This window comes from Pocillopora verrucosa, chromosome 1, assembly GCF_036669915.1.
Source record: "Pocillopora verrucosa isolate sample1 chromosome 1, ASM3666991v2, whole genome shotgun sequence".
Classification (NCBI taxonomy): Eukaryota; Metazoa; Cnidaria; class Anthozoa; order Scleractinia; family Pocilloporidae; genus Pocillopora; species Pocillopora verrucosa.
Window position 1 is genome coordinate 4,281,911 of NC_089312.1, and position 19,265 is coordinate 4,301,175.

General features: G+C 39.4%; 2 protein-coding genes and 2 pseudogenes across 3 annotated transcripts; all 4 read right to left on the reverse strand.

Moving 5' to 3' along the window:
- Positions 1–547: 547 nt before the first annotated feature.
- On the reverse strand, positions 548–13,349 carry LOC131800137 (uncharacterized). Its single transcript, XM_066161341.1, has 5 exons — positions 13,275–13,349; positions 12,192–12,303; positions 1,721–1,793; positions 1,373–1,505; positions 548–1,081 (listed from the first exon to the last, which is right to left on the reverse strand). The coding sequence occupies exons 1-5, from the start codon at positions 13,347–13,349 to the stop codon at positions 548–550; spliced, it is 927 nt and encodes a 308-aa protein (XP_066017438.1).
- LOC136282422 (uncharacterized) lies at positions 7,388–8,219 on the reverse strand (annotated as a pseudogene).
- On the reverse strand, positions 8,258–10,672 carry LOC136282668 (uncharacterized; annotated as a pseudogene).
- A 1,078-nt stretch (positions 13,350–14,427) lies between the features above and the next one.
- On the reverse strand, positions 14,428–18,277 carry LOC131800136 (uncharacterized skeletal organic matrix protein 5-like). Of its 2 annotated transcripts, none has more exons than XM_066158618.1 (6): positions 18,190–18,277; positions 16,802–16,963; positions 16,417–16,534; positions 15,924–15,996; positions 15,582–15,714; positions 14,428–15,250 (listed from the first exon to the last, which is right to left on the reverse strand). In XM_066158618.1, exons 2-6 carry the CDS (start codon positions 16,904–16,906, stop codon positions 14,717–14,719), a joined length of 963 nt encoding a protein of 320 aa, XP_066014715.1. In that variant the 5' UTR covers positions 16,907–16,963; positions 18,190–18,277; the 3' UTR covers positions 14,428–14,716. The 2 variants fall into 2 exon arrangements, with proteins under 2 accessions (XP_066014715.1, XP_066014714.1); XM_066158617.1 differs by having other exon boundaries at positions 16,710–16,963.
- Between the last annotated feature and the right edge of the window lie 988 nt (positions 18,278–19,265).

The following is a 19,265-nucleotide window of genomic DNA, read 5'->3' on the forward strand; positions in this document are numbered from 1 at the left end:
AATTCTCACTTGTATTGCAAAGCGTACTGATACTGATTAATATTTAATGACATCTTCACCTCAATGGGGAATATTTTCGCTTGCTAGATCCCTGAAATGTAAAGCAACAAAATACTTATAAACAGGATAGGAAAGGATTTCCTAAAAAAAGAAAAAACAGACCGTAAGTTTATTCAAATTAATGTATTACGTGTATATATGTATATGTATATATAAATATATATATATATATATATATATATATATATATATATAATTTCTGTCTGACGAGCGCTTAGGCGCAAAATTCAGATTCACAGAGAATCGATGCGTCCTCTTTAATTCTTTAACTTATGTGTAGATACATACACACATATATTTATTTATGCATATGTATTGATTTAGGGAAAAAACAAAGATACTTCGCTTTCATCCTGACAATCTTTCGTGATTAACTCACTACTCAGGGGATGTATAATCCTTGAAGAGTGAGTTAATCACAAACTATAGTCGCTTAAGTATAGTTTCTTAAATTTTATTCATTTGCAAGTAGTTCTAAAAGTAGGATTTATTTAATAAGGATGTAGCAGTTGGCTTTAATGTGCTGCTTTCCGTTGTCTGATACGAAAGGGCCTGCCTCATTTCCACATGAATTGGTACCATCCATTCCGCCACTAGTGCCACCCGAGCCAATTCCAATCCTTGAGTCGCAGGAATTGCAATGTTCTTCGTTGTTGCTGATGATCCCAATTCTAGTAAAAGCCGAGTGGTCTCTAGCAGTCGGAGACTTCACATTGAAACCTTCCTTGTTGCATTCCAGCTGAAGAGAGGATTCATCTATAAGCGATTTCCACTTATCTCGACCAAGGCTTGTCGGTTTGTAGTTGTTGTTTGCGATCAATGAATGCAATGAGCTTGCTTGCGTGTTGATAACTAGCCATTCTGTTACATCGCCGACCCTCATTCCCAGGCAAATTTGAGTGAAGTTATTACTCCAGTAGCTCGGCATCTTTGTTTCCTCATCGTCAAATCCAATGGTGCCCGAAATTTCACCAAACATGTTTTTGTTGCTCCAGTAGTTTGAATGGTACGAGAAAGTATCCTTTGGAAGAAACACAAGATAATGGCCAGTTTTTTATTTTAATTTTTTTTTTATTTATTTCTAAAAAAGAGCAAGAGGATCTTTGGTGAAAAGTGATCACTCTTACTGGTAGGTGACTTAAGAAGGATGGACAAACAATTATCTATGTAACAGAAAATTGTCGAAATATCTCGCTACAACCTCAAAAAAGGTCATTTTTCGTTCCAGAAGATGATCATAACAACATTTTCAATCATTTCACAACGTATGAAATGGGAAGGAAAATATGTAGAAACTATTTCTTCTACCAACCTTGTTGCCATCAATCTTCATCACTAGCGTCCATCCTCCTCCCCCACAGCCAGGAATAACATCCATATGACAATAGGTGTGAGCTACCCCTCCCTTCTCTGTTTTGAGATAGTAAGCACCACTTCTAGATTCACTGAAATGAAACATGTTTATGTTTTTCATTGTATTCCAAGGATGACATGGAGCCTAACTCAACTTGGACACAAATCATGAATATGCTCGTATGTACAATGTTCTTTTCTGCTTCTCGCATGGCCTTGATTGTCGTGTTGCACGATTACTATCAGTTTTTCCAAACCCTTTATTCGTTGTTTTAACTACTCTATTAAAAAATTTGAATAAACTCACGGTCTGTTTAATAGGACATCTTCACATGAAATGGCTGGATTCTCTGGATCATAACCTTTAGAAGCTGCCTCAGCTTAGGGAGCAATATTTTAGATATAGAAATATTAATACTTTTGTACATAAGATGACCTCCTGGACTTCCTTTCGTTTTATTTCTTCTTTATATCTTAAATGATGGCACATCGCTGAAACGCGGTTATAGAATATCCTTAAATTCATAGATGCTTAAAGAAAACATGCACCGTAGCCTTTAGTATATGTGTGTCCAAAGGCAAAAACTCGAACTTATCTTGGTAATGACCGATGGCATTAAACGGAAAAAAAGATGAGCTTCTTCTGCTAAACCTTCTTATACCTGTGTACAAGTTAATTCTTTGGGTATTATATATTCCTTCTCCAACCCGTGATTGATCAGGAGTGTTCATTAATTTAAAAATGCTATAAAGCTCTTCGAAAAAGCTCTCTTTGAAAACCGAAGAAGGAAGTGATAACAGGATTATGTGATCGGCAAAGCCAAACTTATTACACTCATTCACCTGATTCACACTTGTCTCCAGTAAATCCCGGTGAACAAACGCAGAGATAGGTTTCGTGTTGAAAATCTGAATAACATCGTGAGTTTGGAGGACACTGAGCGGTACCACATGGATTCTTTGATCAAATGCAAAAGAAAATAATGCGTAAATTTAACATAAAGAGCCAACTTGTTTTGATTTTTCGTAAGATATTCAGAAGACAAAGAGATCTTTACATGAATAAAGGTATTGATTACTTTAAGTCTCTATCTGAATGCCGAAAATTTTCCAAATATCATCGTTCACGCAACCCTTGGCAGGTTAAACTTTTTTTAGCAATTTCTCTCAGAGCTACTAAATTTACATACACAATTTTATTTACACAGCGTCTAACCTTGCCCAGTCGGCTCTCGCCACGCGCTTTAATATGACCGTAAGTCACTGTCTTTTACCTCGTTATCGTGCTGTAAGATCACATGAGATAGCAAGTGCATGCGCCAACTCAGTGCGAGCTCACGCCTTCTTGGTCCAAGTACGTTTCTGATCTTGGGACAAATCGCTGCATTATTTGCTGAAAATGGGCGACAATCCACCTTTGACCCCTCCTAAAGAGGTCAGGGGTAGAGAAAAATCCTCTAAGGAGGATCCCAGTATTGATAAGGTGCGTAAATCAGCTGGAAAACCAGCCTCACAAAAAGGCGGGAAAAGGCCTTCAACTGCTCAAACACTCACAAGGACTCGGCGAACGAAGGAAGTTCTGCTGTTTCCCTAAACTCTTGGTTCTGTTATTGCTGAAGCCCTCAAGGGTTCATTTGAAGGCCTGAAGGATTCAATGAACGCGGGTTTCAATGACGTGAACAATTTGATTGCATCACCTTCAGGCAGCAATGGTGACGAAGACTCGACCGATGATTATGATTCGTGTGTGTCCAAGAACGACGATGAATCACTTGTCGAAGAAGAGCCACCAGCTAAGAAAAAGAGGCTGAACGAACAAGGAAAGAACAGCAATCTCCTGATTACTAATCCAAACAAAACCCTTCAGCTCACCGAACATGTAGGTCCCGCTATCAATGGGGAACTTGCATCACTTGTGGATAAAATTATCAGGGAGAAAGCTGATGAAGACAAAATAATGGAGTTAAAGAAACAACACGAAACTCCCGAAAATTGCGCCTCCTTGTCGGAGAGAAAGGTCAATCAAGGTGTCTGGAGCAAAGTAGATGAGTCAGCTCGGTCAACTGACTTAAAATTCCAAAAGGTTTAGAAAAGTCTGATTAAAATAATAATAATAGTCGTCTTAGAGGTGAACAAACTGATGGCAACTCAGAAATTTAGAAAGAAGATACTGTTAGTGCCTTAATGGATGGGGTGCTCCTCTTAGCAAATGCTAACCAGGAGTTAAGCTATCGACGGAGAGAGTTGATGAGACCACAACTCAATACAAATTCTAGACATCTTTGCAGCCCATCAAATCCAGTGACAGCTGAATTGTTTGGAGATGATCTGAAGGCTGTTAAGGACATCACAGACACAAACAGGCTCAAGTGGTCCGGGCTCGATCCCTGGCCGGGATCGTTGTGTTGTATTCTTAGGCAAGACACTTTACTCTCACAGTGCTCCTCTTCACCCAGGTGTACAAATGGGTACCAGCAAATATGCTGGGGTAACCCTGCGATGGACTAGTACCCCATCCAGGGGGGAGTAGCAATACTCCTAGGCGCTTCATGCTAAGGAAACCGGACTTAAGCGCCGGCCCCATGCTCCACTTGGGCATGTATAAAGGCTTTTTTAACTTTTTCACAATTCCGATGACAAGCAGTCAAAGAATTTAAACTTCCAGAGACCCCTCCACCTCAGAAGGAAGCAGAAGGGGAAGAAGAACAACTGCTAAGCTCAAACCTTACACAGGTTAGTCTAACAACAAATAAATTTGCTGGTAGGCTGAGGCATTTTGTTCAACATGGATGAGTACCACAGCAGACCAAAATATACTGAACATGGTACAGAACTGCCACCAAGAGATTGAAAATCCAACTCAACTAAGGCCAAGGCCTAAAATTCAGTTTGATTATAAAGAGGAAGAAATAAAGAAGCTGTTGAAACCAGTGTACTCTTCCTTAAGACAGAAAGGTCACTTGGGTACATAGATGATTCTTACCCCCCAGGGTAGAGATACCAACGAGTGCCTGCTTAATATCTCTGATACACAAACATTATTTTCAAGCTTGAGGTTTGTGATTAACGTGCAGAAATCATCTGTCATGACAGCGCAGCGAATTACATTTTTAGGTTTTTTCCTTGACTCTGTGTTAATGACAATTACCCTCACTGATGACAAAACAGCCAAAGTGAAAGCTAACTTTACAGCAAGGCAACATAAATATAAAATCACTATCAATGAGCTGCCCCAGTTAGTTGGCACACTTGTCTCTAGCTTACCTGGGGTACAGTTTGGGAAACTTCATTAAAGGAAGTTAGAAATAGAAAATAACGTAGCCCTCAAAGAGCAGTGCCTTAAGGGTAACTATGAGGCTCTCATATCTCTGTCCCCAAGCGTAAAAGAATATCTTGCTTGGTGGATTGAAAATGTGGACAAGGCTTTTAATCCAATATCACATGGAAATCCTGTCATTGAGATTAGAACTGATGCGTCGAAAAAGGGTTGGGGTGCGTACTTTGATGGTGATACCACCCAAGGCTCGTGGTCTGGTACAGAAAGCCAATTGCACATCAGTGAGTTAGAATTGACAGCAGTCCATATCGTCTTGCAAGCATTTGGTGAAAGGCTAAATAATAAGCATGTCAAAATACTTTGCGATAACTCAACAGCTGTAACATATATTAATGCCTTAGTGTGGTGGTGCCTTGAATCACTCACATCAAGCCTTCTAAGACTGAGCTGGCGCGTGTACTTGCTGAGCACTTTATAACTTGGTAGAATCTCTATCAAAATTCAACTTACAGGTAAGTCTCGTTTAATTTAACCATTAACAAGGTTTCACAGCTTCAAGTACGCAACGACAAAATACAGCGTTCGGGAAATTTTCTTGATGTAAAATCAGAATGTTAGCTAATACATGCTATTTTCCATCGCTGTGAAGAGGTTTTTCCGAGCTTTGCGACTTTTGAGCCAACATTTCGTTGGCCAAAATTCAAGAAATTCATCTTTATCAAAAAGCAATTTGTCAAGTTTCATGTTATGCTTTTCACCACATTCCCTCCCCATGATACCTTTGTTGCGCGGTAAAGGAAGTCCTGCCGTGCCCTCAAGTCATCTGGATCTCTAACATCATCAGAATCACTTAGCTCACACAAGTAGTCACCTTCCTCATTCGGACCAAAGTTGTATGATTCACACTTGATTTCAATGAAACATTGTATTTCACAAATCTTTGCTGTCTTTGCTCTCGGTGTGCTGATCACGTGATTTAGGAGAGCCTTGTTTGCAACTGGCTCTTCAAACTCCTTTGTTATGCATGGAACTATTTAAAATTCACAAGACCGAATCACTATCAATTATTGATTTCTGAGAATCGCAAACAATTTCTGGTTTCTTGTATGGAGTCTACAAATAGAAACGTTTCGATTTTAGTTGACAGCGAGACAATAACGATTAAAAGTCCACATTGCAGTAAGGGACATTTGGCGTACCGACTTTATGGGCCATATTAGTATATGGTTTCTTTATAAATGAAACAAAAGTTTCGCAATGACTTGACGGCGTGCTCCACTGCGAGAAAGGAAAGCTGAATGTAAAAAGGCTGGTGCACTGACTTTAAAATTCACTCATTCAACCATAATTTGACAAAAAACGGTTAGAAAGGGAAATGAAAATGAAGATAGTTTTTATTTGTACGAAGGGCCTTGCTTTCGAAACTTTTTGTCATTTTTTAATAAAAGCAATCGTTATCATCAGAGATTAGATTGAGATGTTAGAGTCATAATAGGTGACAAAAGCAGTATGATTGTTAAAAATAGATTGAAAATCTTTTGCAAACAGTTGCCATCATTTAAGTGGAGCTAAAAGTTTAAAACCTGCTCTTTGAATAAATAGGAAATTATCGTCGACTTAACTCGATCCATGAAAATAACAAGTTGGGCGGAAAAATAAAATCATAATCCTCCTACCTACATCTGCGAGGCCACTCCATGAAAGCCTCTCCAAAGCCACCAAAAGGAACATGGTACATAGCTGAAAACAATTCATGTAATCTAGAATGAGCTGCAAGGAGCTGAAAGAAACCTTCCTTTGGAGCCCTACAGGTTCAATGATTATTCTGCCAAAAGGCTGGCTCTATTGTAATGCATTACCAACAAATTTTGTCTATGCTATGAGTGGCAGGTTAATTAATCGTTATAGAATGTTTAGGATAATGACAAATTCTCTTTTGTGGTTTCAAGCACATTTATGCTTATTAATTATTAACGACCTCCTCGCCTCATTGGTGAACTATACTCCACACCAGGACTTTGAAATACAAAAAACAAAAAATATTTGAAAGTTTTCTCTCCTCGTCACGGACAAACGACAAAGCAAAAATTCTGATTCCTCCGTGAAAAATTGAAAACCTTGAACCGGATTCCGTGCTTCGATGCTCTACCACTGAGCCACAAACTCTCTACTATTTGCTAGGTCATTAATGGTTTCACATCTGACACGCTTCCCGTATATAGCTAAGATCAGCGATGACCAAATCGTCATGTCCGAAAATGGCACAAGACAAACCACCTTGATAAGAGAAATACAAGTGGATTTGAAATTTTTTTGTCAGTCTGAGTGTGTGAATGCATAGTAATGTCTGTCTTACAACTTTAGAACCATGAAGGTGTTCTCAGAGAAATTCAAGTGTCAGCTGAGTGCTCTGATCGACTTTCTGGATTTGATAACTTGACTTAAAATGAGGCTTTTATTTACAGAGAGAGGAAGATGGTGTAAAAAAAACAGAAAAATTGAATTTCCAACGGCAAAACATAAACGGTAACCCATGCTATCTTAACACAACTTTTGCATTATGTAAATTTAGGGAACACGGCGTGATCCCAATCATTTTGTTGAACCATCAGAAGATTATCTTTCATTCAAAACAAAAGCCGATATTTTCCCATTACTTAAATTTGAAATAAGCGCAGACAGGTTAGGTTAAGCTCATCACCAATAGATGACCTTAGCAATTGGTGCCTTAAAAGTTGGACGGGAGCCTGAAAGCCTCAGGTATAGCAAGGAGGTATCCATGGCAACCCAAACCTTGCCAGCAGCGGAGAAGATCTGGCTAAGCCAAATTGTGAGAAGCACACAGGATAGAGGACGACCATCTTGCAACATGAAAAGAGGACCTGGAGCGCACCCCCGAACGGAGAGATAAGCCATCATAGCCTACACCGCACAGAGCGGATGGCTGCCCAAACCAATATTCAGGTTGGCCCCCTTATGAGGGTCAGAAGGGTCAGTCTCGAACGCCTTGATGGCTACACGCATACAAGACGTTGACGAGGCTCCATTCACTACAATTACTGCACAAGAAGAGAAAATGGTCAGATTAGGCACTGTAAACTCGCCAGCGCCGAGGAAACCAAAGTACCCCAATGTGCACGCTGCCCAAAACTCACAATGATCCGTGAGGTGCACGTTCAGGGATTTCCAGATGAAAAGCATGTGACTATCTGATGCGCAGACGATTAGAAGACGAAGAACCCTGAGATCGCTTTATCCCACAAACGACCCGTTACAAACGCGGACAGTTCTGTAGAGGATCTTGTAGCCCTTGCTCTATTTTAAGCGCGCGGACACCAGACAAATAGACCTTGATAGTCGAATGGTGTAAGAATCTCGCTAGAAAAGTTGCAAACAGACACAGAGTCCATTCATCAGTGGGACAACGCGACCCAGAGGGGTGAAGCTGGCTTAGCTTAAGGAAAAAATGGAAGAACTTTCTTTGAGCGGTTGCATACTTCTTGCGAGTGAATGGGGTTAGGCCATGCATAAGGAAGGCGTGACACTGCTGTTCTGGAGAAAAACTGGTCAATTCCGATAGAAGCTGGGGAAGAACCGGTGTTGGGTTGGCTGAGCACCCGGGGCCAACTGTCGAAATTCCTGCCAACGGAAACGAGAAAGAGCATCAGCGATTTGATATAAGACGGCTAAGATGTGTTGACCTGAAAAGGAGAAGCTACAGCGTGCCGCGGAGAATTGCATAAGGGATGGAATCTTTGAGGTCCTCGAATTCAGTATTTGGACCACGGCCTTATTGTCTGAGCGAAACAAGACATGCTTTTTGCACCACTGCAGCCCCCACACATGTGCTGCCACCACCACTGGAAACAGTTCCTTATAAGCAGTGGATTGCTTCTGTTGAGAAACAGCCCAAAGGCTAGCGAATCAGAAGCCCTTGAAGTAGGCCCCAAAACCAAGGGAACCAGCAGCATCAGATGCAACTTCTAAGTCAACCACAGGAGACAGTCCTGGGTATAACCAAAAACTGACGTCATGCCACTGAGCTAAGAGATGATCCCACCACTGCAGATCGAGGTGGAATTCTTTTTTCAACCAAATAGGATGACCCTTCTTGCGAAAACAACTTAAGAGGTCTACCATACGTAGGAGGAATGTTCTGCCTGGCCATACCACTTTAGCCGCATGACGCAAATTTCCAATGAAAGATGCGAGTGTGCGCCTGAAGCACCAGTTCCGAGGCAGCCACGAAAGAATCAGCTTTCCTTCAGAGAGACGTGCCACCTGAGCAAGGGAATCTAAATCGATGCACCGGACAGTTAGCACTAAAGTAGGCCCCACGCACTTGCCGAGGTGAAGAAGTAAGCCCAAACGGTCACAAACCAATAGCGCAGTACTAAGGTTCTGTGCACACTGAGGGGAGTAGGGGGAGGGGGGGGGCAGCCGTTATGAAATCGTCTAAGTAATAAAGTAAACTGGAGACCTTACAATTGTTAACTAATATCCATGTCACTAACATCTTAAACACAATTAAAGATATAATGGGCTGAAAGGAGAACGAATGGAAGGGCGAAATCAACGTAAAACTTGCTGCACCATTTCATACTCAGGTGAAAGCAGTATGAGGGGTGAAACGCAATGTTCCGATGGCAGCTTCGACGTCGAATTTTGAAGAAAGTGGTATGAAGGGTGAAAACGCAATGTTTCGATGGCAGCTTCGACGTCGAATTTTGACATCACTGCTCCTTGACCAAACTGTGATACCATGCGAAAAACTTGATCTACTGTCATGTAATGCAGTGTAAATTCATCAGGGTTAATACCGTCATTCACGCTGGCCCCTCCGGGAGAGCAGAGATTCACAATGAGACGCCACTTTCCCGGTTGACCCATATTCAAAATCACCCCAAAACTGCTAACCTGAAGAAGAGGAAAAGGAGGCGAGGCAAAAGGGCCAGCAACCCTCCCAAAGGACACTCATCAACTACTGAGGGGTGCTCATAAGCTGATGTTTTGTTCCTTTGGGAGGCTTGAGAGATTATAAATGAATACTAGTGGAACACCAAAGCGAAGCCCATTCAAAACAAACTCCACGTGCTAAGGATTTGGATAATGCCTCAACTCCCGGGCAAAATGCTCCACCTTCAATGGACTGACTGCAGAAACTGAAGGAAGCGGGGCTAAAGGGAGGAGAGAAACAAGATCATACTTAGGGGATCAGAAAAGCCATACCATGTTCCCCCCCCCCCCTCCCCACCCCAAGCACACACAGACAAGAGCTCCTCAACCACCCTATAATGGTAAAAGTGGGAGGACTAGGACCATCCCCCTCCCCTAACATAGGTAAGAGACTAACTAAAACACAACCAGGAACAACACGATGAAACATTTTTTAATGGAGAAAGGAATCACGGCCGGCCCTTCTCCCAACATCTAACAACTATGGCTGAACAAAAACTGAGAGGCACAGAAGCCGATAAATAAGGCTGGCAAAATATGAAAGCACCACCTCGGGTGCTTCAAGGCTTGCTGCTTGAACGTGAAGATGCCGGAGACGGGGATCTCCGCTTTGAAGTTTCCTTAAATGGTGTCGAAGGGGCAGGCTAAGGCACGATGGGATCCTGAAGAGCTCCAACCACGATTCGAAAACGACATTGGGCATAAGGGGAGGAGCAACGACCCCTATTCTACGATTTGCGGACAATTTGTGAATTGCTAACTCCAGCAGGCTCAGCCCATTCATTAGCAAATTCGCCACGCCCACGAGTAGAGGCAAGTGTTAGGGTATTTCAAAGTGTTGATAGGTTCAGTACCCATTTAATTGTACCTCATTTTACATATTTCATTTAACCCTGCGAAATGAGTTACTAACCGCGCCATATTACCCTCCAGTCAAAAGCCGGTACTTATGAGCCTCACCTTAAAAGTCGTATACTCGGCGTACTTGGCGTTCCCTATCAAAGTTTTCACGTCAACTCTTATCATGACGTCGTAAGCGATATTAGCAAGAAACTACTAACTGCTGTAAATACGGGTTTTAAAATCTCAGTTACGAGATCTGGCTTGGGAACGACAAATTTTTGCTGTTTGACACCATGTTGAGAGTTGACCTGGAAGACTTTATAGGGAAGATCGATTACGCTTCCGACCTTTAAGGTGATAGACGAGGTCAATAGGTATACCGGCTTTGAATTGGCGGATAAAGTGCCTTGGCAGGTGGCAACATGGTCTTTCATAGGTAAAGCAGCTTTTGGTCAAGTTGTGATTGCTTTAAGGATTTACGCGTAAACCATGATCATTGTCTTAGTCTTTCGTCTAAAACTGCATTTTACTGAAATAAAGTAGAATTTCATGTAAGCTTGTTTATATCATGTTTAAACATGTGGAAGATGGTTACTGTTAATGAGAAACTTAGTCTACATATATAAATTACTTGAATAAATTGCATAAAGACAGTAGAGATCGGAGACACAGACAGACCGACAAAGTAAGATCTAAGAGATAAGTGTATTCAACTGAGGAATGGGATTTTTTTTCACATTCAGCGATACATTATTTAATCTAAAGCTATCAGTATTTTAAAGGGCTGGTTTGATCGCTGCTACAAGACATCAGCTTTAAAGTATCGCCAAAAAGTATTGTCTGCCATTCCAAGTTGATCAGCATAGTTTCTTTGAGGCTCACTGAAATTCTTCTTTGTTTTTCGGTTCATCGCATTTTTAAAATAAGTTTAAGGAGGTTGCAATGGGTTTTTAATTTGGGCGCACGGGATCTGGACGCGAACATAACACGAGCTATAAAAACGTCAAACAGGAAATTCAATCTTAACTTGGAAATTTAGGGTTTCTTACTGTAATGGCTATGGCATTGCAGCCATAGAGTCACCAGCTGTGCCACTGTATCCACCAATCGAAACCTGGTATTTCGCAACCTCATCTGCCATCTTAAAAGTCGTGTACTCAGCGTAGGCGACGTTGCCTTCAAAGTCTTTCAGGTCAACTCTCAGCATGACGTCATCAGCGGCTATTAAACGATGAAGGTTGTCGTTTCCAAGCCAGAACTCGCCACTGAAATTTTCAAAGCCATTTTTGTAAGATTCCCATCCAAGATAAAAGTCGACAGAGCCGTCCAAAAGTCTCTGAAGAACGGTCCAACCTCCACCGTCCTTTGTCATGTCACACAACACTTGGATTGGGTTGCCGCAATCAGGATTGATGATATATACGCCATTGAAAAAACTCGGCGCAGCTTTTTCGCTCTAACAAAACAAAACAAAAAAAAAACTATTATCAACCAATATTATTTTATTATTCGTGATGGCGTCATGTAAGTAAAGGTGATTTAGCAAAAGAAACAGATAAAGGGGAAGAAAGCTTATCACTCGGCTCACTGTATTCCATTCATAAACGATAGAGCTGAATATTTTGTAAGAGGTAACAAACCTAGATCATAAGACTAAACATCACTTTATATTCTAATTGTAAGAAACACACTAAATATTCACCTTCACATAGAGACCCATCGCCTTTATATCCATCCTTGCACCAGCAGCTGTAGGACCCTTCAGTGTTGTTGCATAAGGCGTTCTCGTGACAGGCATAAATTCCTTCTGTGCACTAGTTCACATCTGTAAAGTGTCAGAACATTCCTTTAGCATCACTGATCCTTTAAGTCAAGGAAACTTAGGTTCCGTGAAAGGTTGATAGTTTCTGTCCAACCCATTCTTGATTAGAAGTGATTTCCTGAGGAAATGAGTGTTTTTATTATATTTTTCAAATCCTATAATATTCCAGACGAGTTCCTTTTTCATTTTCAAATTGTAAACTTAAGTTAAGAAGAGCATTCTTTCTAAAAAACCAAAGAATAAAAGGAAAATAGGACTCTGTCATTGGTTGTGCTCAGCGCATTGCACTCAACTGTTTCACACCTCTCTCCAGTAAATCCTGGTGAACATACACAGAGATAAGAGTCGTGTTCAAAATCCGAATAGAAAAGAGAATTTACAGGGCACTGAGTTTTAGCACATGGATTCTTTCGTAAGATGAAAAGAAAGTAAAGTTAAGAATAAATAAAAAGACAACTGCTAGGCCTTCTCATGGGATGCCTAGAATACCAATAGATATTTCATTTTAAAAATAGTGGCTAAGTTTACTATTAATCGGTCAACATTTCCAGTTAAGTGGCGAAAATTTCCCCATATCAATGTATTCACAACCGCTGGTAGCTTTAAAATATTAGCAATATCGTCAAAAATCACTAAAAATTCTTGATGTACACTCTGCATAACTTCGATGTTAAATTGTAACACAACGCCTGACTAAGATCAGTCATTTTTCCAGGTACTATTCCAACGCTATAAACTACTACATTTGCCGTAGATTGCAAACATGAAGCAAGAAACGACGAAATACAGCGTTAGCGAAATTTTCTTAATGCAAAATGACATAGGCAGCCTATACATGCAATTTGTATTGCTGTCAATAATTTTTTACCGAGCATTTCTTGTCTCAAAAATTAGGAAATCATTTTCTATGAAAAAACTCTATTTTCATGTTATGTTTTTCACTACAGTCCCTCGCCATGATACCTCTATTGCACGGTGGAAGAAGTCTCGCCGTGTCACCAAGTGATCTGGATATCTAATTAACACCATCAGAGTCATTTCAGCTCACACAAGTTATCACCACCCTTGGTTGGACCAAAGTTGTAGGATTCACACGTGACTTCAATGAAACATTGAATTTCACAAATCTCTACTGTATTTGCTCTCGGTGTGCTGATCGCGTGATTTAGGAGAGTCTTGTTTACAACTAACTTTTTAAACTCCTTTGTTGCGCATGGAACTATTTAAAATTCACAACACCAAATAAGAAATCAATTGGAGACAGATAAAACTTTAAAAAAAAATCACATTATCAATTAATGATTATTAAGAATTGTGCAAAATTTTACCAAACTCTTATATGGTTTCTTCATGAACAAAAATGCTTCCGACGCTTTGACTTGACCGCGAGCTTCTCTGCGAGGCAAGAAGGCTGACAAGCCAACTTTGCAGTAAAGGGGTAAGTTTCTAAAGAAACTGTGGTGCTGCGTCGGTGGGAGAGTATAGCAGGTAATTTAGTGTTAACAACTGGGTTGAAAACGTAAATTAGCCACCGTAAAGGGTAAAAAAGCTGACGTTTCGAGCGTTAGCCCTTCGTCAGAGCGATTGACGAAGGGCTAACGCTCGAAACGTCAGCTTTTTTACCCTTTACGGTGGCTAATTTACGTTTTCAACTTTGCAGTACTTGACTCTGATACACCGACCATGAAACGACAAGTTTAATTCCCATTGAAATTTTAAAAAATCTTCTAATTGAAGTAAACACATGCCTTTTAATTCCCTGTTGAGTGAGTTAATCACGAAACAGACTTGTCGGAATGAAAGAGTAGTCTCTTTGTTTTTTCCCTAACTCAATACATATCAAGCTCTGCTTCTATCTATCGAGCACTGTAATACGGAAAAACCGAAACACAGACTTTCCACACACACACACATATACATATATATAGATTTCGTATTTTTGTCATTATTTTTTAGTGCATTGTATCGACTTCTAAACAAAAGATAAAGACACGTCCAAAGATGAGCACTTTGAAAATAACTACAACCAGGAACATAATGAAACCTTTATTTCCATGGCAGTTATTTCACTTTGCAAATCATAGATTCAACTGGTTACACTGGAGGGGATGTCAATACTCACCTAAAGGAACTAAAGTGAGATAAAAGTCATATTCTTTAGCAGTTTAACTCTTTGTTCTGGTCATTTCTTTGGACTATTGTTGTGTGCGACCCTCTTCAATCTTCGAGTGATGAGGGAATCGTTTCAGGGAGAAACAGATAATTGAGGATATATCTACATAATGCAGGGTGTTGTCTTATACAAGGTATTGTTTCGGCGATTTATCTTAGAATTTCTCTCAACAATTATATATAATAGTGATGTTTCATACATGAAGCAATGGAAAAGAAACAAAGCTGCTGATTTATTTAATAAGGATGTAGCAGTGAGCTTTAATGTGCTTTGCTCCGTTGTCTGATTTGAAAGGGCCTGCCTCATTTCCACATGAGTTGTTACCATCCATTCCGCCTCTAGTGCCACCCGAGCCAATTCCAATCCTTGAGTTGCAGGAATTGCAGTCTTCTTCGTTGTTGCTAATAATCCCAATTCTAGTAAGAGCCGAGTGGTTTCTTGTAGTCGGAGACTTCACATTGAAACCTTCCTTGTTGCATTCCAGCTGAAGAGAGGATTCATCTATAAGCGATTTCCACTTATCTCGGCCAAGGCTTGTCGGTTTGTGATTGTTGTCTGCAATTAATGAATGCAATGAGCTTGCTTGCCTGTCGATAGTTAGCCATTCTGTTACATCGCCGACCCTCATTCCCAGGCAAATTTGAGTGAAGTTATTACTCCAGTAGCTCGGCATCTTTGTTTCCTCGTGGTCAAATCCAGTTGCGCCCGAAATTTCACTAAACAGGTTTTTGTTGCTCCAGTAGTTCGAATGGTACGAGAAAGTATCCTTTGGAAGAAACACAAGATAATGTATGCACCTTATTACTCGATGATTAAGGCCAATTTTTGACCTTGATTTGTTTTGTTGTTGTTGTTGTTGTTTATTTAAAAAAAAAGAAAAACATGAGGAACTTTGATGAAATGGGAACACTTTTAAAATGTTGGACTTAGCACTAGGATGGGAAATTTACCGGTGGGCGACTTAAGATGGACAAACGATTATCTTTGTAATAGAAAACTGTCGAAATATTTCGACATGATCATAACAACATCGTCAATCATGTGTTACAAGGTATAAAATGGGAAGGAAATAAAGAGAAACTATTTCTTCTACCAACCTCGTTGCCATCAATCTTCATCACTAGCGTCCATCCTCCTCTCCCACAGCCAGGAATAACATCCATATGACAATAGGTGTGAGCTACCCCTCCCTGCTCCGTTTTGAGATAGTAAGCACCACTTCCAGACTCACTGAAATGAGACATATCTATGTTTTTCATTGTATTTCAAGGATGACATGAAGGTTAACTCAACTTGGATACAAATCATAAATATGATCGCATGTACAGTTTTCTGCTCTTCACATGGCTTTGATTGTCGTCTTGCACAATTACTTTCAGTTTTTCCAGACCCTTCTTTCGTTTTTCAAACATTCTATTAAATAATTTGAATAAACTTACGGTCTGTTTAATAGGACATCTTCACATGAAATGGCTGGATTCTCTGGATCATAACCTTTAGAAGCTGCCGCAGCTTAGGAAGTAACATTTTAGAGAAATATTAATGTTGTTTTTCATAAGATGACCAGCCAAACCTTCCGTTATATTTGAAATAATTTCCATTCTATCCCAAGCACTTCTTTAGAACGCGGCTATGAAATATCCTTAAATCCTTAAATGCTCAAAGACAACATGAACCGTAGCCTTTAGTATAAGTCAGTCCAAAGGAAATAACTCGAACTTATCGTTGTGATGACCGACGTAATTGAACAAAAAGAAAATGAGCTTTTACTGCTATACCTTCTAATAACTGTGCACAAGTCAATTCATTGGGTTTCAGCTGAAACATTCCTCACAAAATCACACTGAAAAAACTCCACGTTGAAGCAAAACGAAAATACCCAACGATTGTAATCAACTTTTCTTCTCCAGTCTTATTCATATTTGATAATACCTATGTCGCATGTCGTTCCTGTAAATCCCTGTGGACAAATACATCGGAAGCTGTTGTCAGCAGAAAAATTTGGTCTGCAGGTTGAACCTTCTGCACAAGGAGATCGACTGCACGGATTCTGTTATTTTTAAAAACAAAGCTTTGTTCAAAATTTCTGACGGCATTCAGCATAATAATTATTCAATAGACTGTAAAAACAAGGACGGAAGACCATTATCAATGGGGGAACAAAAAATGGATGCCAAATGACATATTTATGAACTAAAGGAGATTGGAAAAATTTCATATTTCACCTTCGATGCATAATATTTAAAGCCTTCGTCCTCAATAAGACTTTGTGGATTTTGTTTTTCGTCTGTGTCGCTCAATTCACATTTCCACCTACCACTAGCACCGTTTGGGCTGACGTTAATTGATTGGCAGACTTCATCCAAAAAGCAGTGAATCTTACAGGTTTCTTCGCCTGGCACATACAGAGTCTTGACCACATGTCCTCGCAGAGCCCTCCCCTCAATAACCGCTGAAAATTCTTTGATCACGCAACTCTCTGCAAAACAAATTATGGATTTAATATTCAATTTATCCAACAACACTTGTAATTAACTTTTTTCCTTCAGAAGAATCCATTTAATACATGGAAATATTCTATTCTCCACGTCAGTTTATTTCCAAACTCCCTCTTGTTGGTTTGGAAAAATAATAGCGGTTTCTTCTTCTTTCTCTCTCCTTATTTTTAAGAAGCAAGTTTAAGAAGTTTAGTAAAGATCTCATTTGCAAGAACCCAAATTTTATCGTAGGATATCACAACAAAACCAGTAAATTCATATTCAATTTCATTAGCTACATTGTAAATTACACGGTCATTTATCCCTGAATTAGCTGTAACCCATATTTCACGTTCTCTTTGGTTCAGGACCGCTTTCTTCATTTCTTGATGGACGCAGTCCGATGAATTGACCAATTACAAGTACTTTTTAGCTAAGAGCGACGGTTTTTTTTTCTAATTTGGATGTTGAAGATAAATTCAAACGTGTAGATGTTTTCCACGACCATTGTTCTCGCTTTTTTGAGCCATCGAAGTATTAATAATCAAAAGCAGCTTAGTGTAACGTCGTATTACTATCATAATAAAATACATGCAGAAATAATGCGCTTCTAATCGGCTGAAAACGAGTGCATTTTTTATTTAACACGAGGGCAAATTATAGATAGCGCGCGCGCTGCCAAAATATCGTCACGACTTATCTTGATTCTCTGTTATGCTTTTTTCATGTAAATTATTAGTAAAAAATAAGCTGTGGCTCGTGCAATTTTTGTTGTCTTTGAAAGTTTACTCGTACTTATTAAAACCAAATTGCACTCAAAATAATGTTATTACCGATACACATAAATCTGACTTACACTTGCTTATTCATCCATCGTTTTTTATCTTCGGAGGTAACTTTTCCCCCCTTTTTGGTACGTAATTTTTTTAGGAAAAAATTGTTAATTTATTTACACTTTTTATGTAAAATTTACCAAGGGTAAAGCCCCTTCACTCGAGTCAAAGTCACAGTACCATGCGGGATTTTTCCAATATGACCAGCGTAACTGTTATTTAAACCAGCATCGGTTTCCTACCGCTGGATGATTTAAGTAGATCCTTCACAAGGTTTCTCAGTTTTTCTGTCATTTTTCACTTGAAAAATAATTATAATTTTATTTCAGCAAGCAAAATTGATATCATTCTTAAGGATCCACAAGATATCTGCATTCTTATCAAGTATAACGTACCTTTCCCGAGGATAAAACATGACAGTAATGCTATCGCTAACACCTCCATCGTAGAACCTCAGGTTGGTTAAGTTCGTGAAGGTTCAAGTCCAACTTATTACATGAGTATTTCAAAGCTTGGGATTTCAGCAGGTGCTCCAATAAAGAATTTGAGAGAGACATTCACATTGTCATTTAAATTTCAGTGACCTCTTAATTAGAAACACACATTTTCCGTGCGCATCTAGATCTCAGCAATTTCACTACAATTCCTAGTTATATGTAAAGAAACATAATGGCCATAGAATCAACCAGAACAAAGATGGTCTAATAATATTTGTCATTAATTCTAGAATAAAATTTAGCGACATTATACAACGTTTCAATGTTCACAACCTTGATCCATGTCGATCTTATTTAAGGAAATAAAATTTATTCAATATCAATAAATTCTGCTTATTTTGTAACTTTCTCAAATCTTAATCTGAATTCGTCTTTGCATGGTCAGCATTTTACGTATCGTTTTTCCTGTCACGATTTATTAAATCTTCGAACAAATATTTCCATCCCAAATAACGTGATGAGAAATTATTCAGCGAATGGCACCACCACTGGGCAAACCAGCTTATCAACAGTGTTTTCAAAATACTTTAGATACGAATCCATAGTTTAAGCAACATTCTTATTTACTCAAGAAAATTAAAAATGCATTTGAACCAATTTGGGATACCGAAAGTAATACTTAATTAAGACTCCTTCTTCTTTTAGATGGTTTTAAGGAAACTAGTGCCACTTCAGTTTGGAAAACCATGCTCATTTAGAAGATGTGACAAATATGATGTTAAGATGCAGGGGCCAGTTGAGGGGAAATTTGACAGTATTCAGACAACTGTATCAACAATATTCTCAAGATAATTAAAAAATTCGTCTTCAATTATGGAAACCTGCGAGCGAGCTCAGTAAATATATGCAAACACTACTGAACCAAACTAAGAATTTGAAAAATTGAGAATCTTACTCCCTGATTGAACTTAAGGGGGTCTCGTAACATTTCACTTTCGTAAAAGAAAAATTACTTTAAGCCGAAAAGAATAAGT